The 4,943-nt window shown below is 48.6% G+C and overlaps 2 protein-coding genes across 2 annotated transcripts; both read left to right on the forward strand.

Annotated features, from left to right (window-relative positions):
• Positions 1–876: 876 nt before the first annotated feature.
• Positions 877–1,455, forward strand: LOC141719962 (uncharacterized). The gene has a single exon (XM_074522320.1). The coding sequence runs from the start codon at positions 877–879 to the stop codon at positions 1,453–1,455; it is 579 nt and encodes a 192-aa protein (XP_074378421.1).
• Positions 1,456–3,092: 1,637 nt separating this feature from the next.
• On the forward strand, positions 3,093–3,896 carry LOC141719963 (uncharacterized). Its single transcript, XM_074522321.1, has one exon. It carries the CDS (start codon positions 3,093–3,095, stop codon positions 3,894–3,896), a length of 804 nt encoding a protein of 267 aa, XP_074378422.1.
• Positions 3,897–4,943: the final 1,047 nt, after the last annotated feature.

Here is a 4,943-nt window from a genome sequence, read left to right on the forward strand (position 1 = left end):
TACTCTTCCGATTCAGATGAAGAGCCTGATGGATCCCGCCTCAGGCTCAATCGCTTAGAGAAGGCCCTCTTCGGTGATAGGAGGCCCGATCCAGAACCTGTTGTAACACAAGATATTGAACTATACCGACCCCTTCCGGGCGAGGAGAGACAATTCCCCAAAATGAGCGAGTTTAACGGGAAAGGGGACCCCGAGGACCACTGTGAAAAGTATGAACTCCTGATGGTTGGTATGGGCCACAACGATATAATGCTGTGCAAAATATTCAAGACTTATCTCAAAGGGTCTGCCTCGATGTGGTACAAATCTCTGAAGCCTCGGTCCATCGGGTCTTACGAGCAGTTGAAGAGGAAATTTTTAAAGTACTACTCGCACCTGTGCCGAAAGGCGAAGGACACCGAAGCCTTGGTTCATTGTCGGCAGAGGGCGAATGAGGAGCTGGGGGATTATCTCGCTAGGTTTAAGGAAGAAGCGGGGATGGTCACTAATCTGGACAAAATCAAAGCAATGGGCTTCCTAACGGCGGGGCTAGACCCCTATAAAGGTAAAAAGCTTCGCTCATCTCTTTACGATTTTCCCCCAAAATCCCTAAATGATATATATATGAGGGGCGAGAATATTCGCCGTAAGATGAAAAGTATTTGGGGATATAAAGACTCAAGAAAGGACGACCGATCAAAGTGAGCCGACAGATATGAGGGCTCAAGATCAGGATCTGACCGAAGGGATAGCAGAAAGGAAGGAAGGAAGGAATCAGATCGAGGGGCCGAACGATGTCGGGATAGAGATTCGGTCGTGTTCACTCCTTTGAATGCGCCGATCTCCAAGATTCTCCATGAGATAAAGGGCAAGCCTGGATTTGTTCGCCCCGCCAAGATGAAGGTCCCGAATCACAAGAAAAACCCCGATAAGTACTGTGACTATCACAAAGACAAGGGGCATAACACAGATGAATGCTACCACCTCAAGAAGCTCATTGAGTGCATGATCAAAGACGGCGAGCTTAATCAGTTCATACGAGATCTGAGAGATAGATTGGGGCCGAAGGAAAACCCAGAGGAGGAAGTAGGGGCCGATGAGCCAGAACAAAGGGACAGGATAAGGGGCGAAGTAAAAACTATATCTGGGGGAAGCATCCTGGATAAGGATAGCAAGACAGCAAAGAAGATGTACGCCCGACAGGTGTACAATCTGTATCAGTTCGGGCAGGCAAAGCCACACATGCCCATGACCTTCAGCACTGAAGACTATGAGGATGTCATTCGCCCGCACGAGGACCCTCTGATCATCAATCCTATCATCGGGCAGAATAAAATATGGAAGGTGATGGTGGATACCGGCAGCTCAGCCAATATACTATTCCACAAAACCTACTGTAAGATGAACTTGGCGGGAGAGCAACTAGAGCCCTGCAATGAGGCTCCCCTCTATGCAATCGGAGGCCATCCAATTTAGTTCGAAGGAACAATTATTCTTCCAGTCCTCCTGGGCAAGTTGTCGTATACCGCCGAGAAGCTGGTAAAGTTCTACGTGGTTCGGATTGAAAGCCCGTACAATGCAATATTTGGCAGGCCCTTCTTATCAACTTTCGAAGCAGTGGAGTCCATACCCCACCTCAAACTCAAGTTCCCAACTGAAAAAGGGGTAGGAGAAATGAGGGGCGATCAGAAAACTGCCCGAATCATAATGCTCGAAGACCTTGAGAAGGATCAAGAATATGAAGGACCGGATGGAACCGGAAAGAGGAAGCGGGCAAAATCCGAACCCAGCGGAAGTTGGGAAACATTGAACATTGAGTTGGAAAAATTTGGGGCCGATCTCTCGAGTCCTATTACCGAACCCGCGGCAGAGACTGAAGAAGTGGAGTTGTACGCAGGCCATTCGGGAAAGATGGTCCGGATAGGCAAAAACATGGGGCCAGATCTGAAGGCGAAGGTAATAGCTGTCATTCGGAAATACCATGATGTGTTCGCCTGGGGGCCCGAAAATATGCCCGGATTGGATCCCAAGATGGCAACGCACTGCTTGAATATGCAGCCTGAGGCCAAGCCGGTAAAGCAAAAGAAGAGGACATTTGCAGTCGAACGACAGAAGGTAATAGAGGCCGAGGTGGAAAAACTTTTAGAGGCCAAATTTATCGAGGAGATCGAGTATCCTGACTGGCTGGCCAATGTGGTGGTCGTGAAGAAGTCGAATGGGAAATGGAGGATGTGCGTGGATTACACTGACCTCAACAAAGCATGTCCGAAGGATCACTACCCATTGCCTAACATCGACCAACTAATAGACGCAACGGCGGGATACGAGGTACTTAGTTTTTTGGACGCTTTTTCCGGTTATCATCAAATTGCTATGAATGATAGGGATGTGCCCAAGACAGCGTTCATAACTCCGAAGGGGACTTATGCTTATATTAAAATGCCCTTCGGACTGAAGAACGCTGGAGCCATATTCCAGCGAATGGTGAACAAAGTCTTTAAAGAGCAGATTGGGAGGAATATGGATGCATATGTGGATGATATGATAGTGAAGTCACTGTTCCAAGATCATGCCGAGGACTTAAAGGAATGCTTCGAAACTCTCCGAAAGAACAACATGAGGATCAATCCGAACAAATGTACCTTCGGAGTCTCTAGTGGAAAATTTCTCGGGTACATGGTCAGCGCCCGGGGGATAGAGGCGAACCCGGAGAAGATCGAAGCGGTTATCAATATGGAACCTCCCAAATGCATTAGAGATATGCATAAATTGACAGGCCGACTCGCTGCCCTTCGGCGTTTCATTTCCCGGTCAGCCGAGAAAGCACTTCCTTTCTTCGCCGTGCTCAAAGGGTCAAAGAATTTTGAGTGGGGGCCCGAATGCCAAAAGGCGTTCGAAGAAGTAAAAGAATATTTAACAAAGGCACCACTTTTAATGAGGCCCGATCCGAAGGAAACTTTTCAGCTTTATCTAGCTGTGTCTGACAGAACTCTGGGGCCGTCCTTGTGAAGAATTATGAAGGCAATCAACATCCCGTATTTTACGTGTCCCATGTTCTTAAGGACGCAGAGACAAGGTACCCCAACGCCGAGAAATTCGCATATGGGTTGGTTATGGCCTCCCGAAAATTGCGACATTATTTTCAAGGCCGGACGGTCCAAGTTGTCACCGATCAACCTCTGAAGAAGATTTTGACCAGGCCCGAAGCCTCCGGGAGAGTCGTAGCGTGGTCCATCGAACTCGGGGAATTTGATCTCGAATATGTCCCCCGAACGGCAATTAAGGCCCAGGCTTTGGTCGACTTCGTGGTTGAATGTGCATTCTCGGGTCCGAAGGATCTCTCGCCTGAAGAACAACTAATCCGAATCCCAGGGAAGTGGAAGCTCTTTGTAGACGGGTCGGTCGCTGGAAAAAAGTGTGGGGCAAGCTTGATCCTCTCCAGCCCCGAAGGATTTGAAATATGCCAGGCCATAAGGTTCGACTTCCCCTTGACAAACAATGAGGCCGAATACGAGGCCCTCCTCGCGGGAATGAAGCTTGCCCGAAGCCTCGAGGCAAAGCACCTGAGGGCCTTCAGTGACTCCATGTTGGTTGTGAAACATTTCACAGGGGAGCATGAACAAAGGGATCCCCGAACGAGAGCCTATGCTGCCAAGGTACGAGATGCTTCTTTATCATTTGAAACCTTTGAATTAAGTCAAATTGGTAGAGAAAATAATTCTAGGGAGGACGCAATTTCCAGGCTAGCTTCGGCCGAGACACAGAACTTAACCGGTTCTATTTACCTCACTGAAGCCAAGATGCCTTCGATCGAAAAGAAAGAATGCCTAGAGATTCACCAGGGCAGCGACTGGATGACCCCCCTCAGGAACTTTCTGGAGAAGGGCATTCTGCACCCGGCCGGAAAGATGCCCTGAAGGTTAAATATAGAGCATCAAGCTACACTATCATCAATGGGTGAATGTATTGCCGATCAGTCAGTCAACCCCTTCTGTGCTGTTTGAACAACGAAGAACAGCAGCAGGCTTTAGAGGCAGTGCACGAAGGAATTTGCGGCGAGCATCTGGCTGGTCGTTCCCTCGCCTTTAAAATTCTCCGGTAGGGATTCTTCTGGCCCACTTTGAAGGCAGACGCCTTTGACTATGCAAAGAAATGTGTATAATGCCAGTTGTTCTCCACTGTCCCTAAGCAACCTCCAGAAGAGATGACATCTATACTAAGCCCAATTCCGTTCGCCGTATGGGCCGTGGATATAGTCGACATACTTCCTACCAGCACGAAGCAAGCGAAATACTGCATAATCGCCATTGACTACATGACTAAATGGGTCGAAGCCCGTCCTCTGTCAACCATAATCGAAGAAGCCACTAAAAAGTTCTTCCTGCAACAGGTCATTCTCCGATTTGGCATTCCAAAAACCTGCATCTCAGATAATGGAACTCAATTTATCGGAAACAAATTCCGCAAGTTCCTGCACCACTTCGGAATCCAACAAAAATTTAGCTCAGTCGTCCACCCACAAGGAAATGGGGCGATCGAGGCGGCGAACAAAGTGATATTCCGTGGAATCAAGAAGAGGCTGGGCGAGGCAAAAGAAAGATGGGCGGAGGAACTCCCTTGGATCTTATGGGCTTACCAAACCACTCCCCGGACATCGACCAGAGAAACTTCTTTTAGAATGGCTTATGGCACCGAGGCTTTAGTTCCTGTCGAAGTGGGCTTGGAATCATACCGAACTGAGACCTACAATGTGGAAACTAATAGCTTCGGGTTGAAGGTGAACGTAGACTTGCTGGAGGAAGAAAGAGAAGCCGCCCATCAAAGGAACATGAGGTATTTACTGTAAACGGCGCAACACTATGACTCCAATGTGAAAAAAAGGGCCTTCGGAGTAGGGGACCTAGTATTAAGGGAGTTGGCCGCATCTATGCCGGCCAAGCAAGGAAAGCTCCAGCCGAACTGGG

Source organism: Apium graveolens, chromosome 4, assembly GCF_009905375.1.
Source record: "Apium graveolens cultivar Ventura chromosome 4, ASM990537v1, whole genome shotgun sequence".
Taxonomy (NCBI): domain Eukaryota; kingdom Viridiplantae; phylum Streptophyta; class Magnoliopsida; order Apiales; family Apiaceae; genus Apium; species Apium graveolens.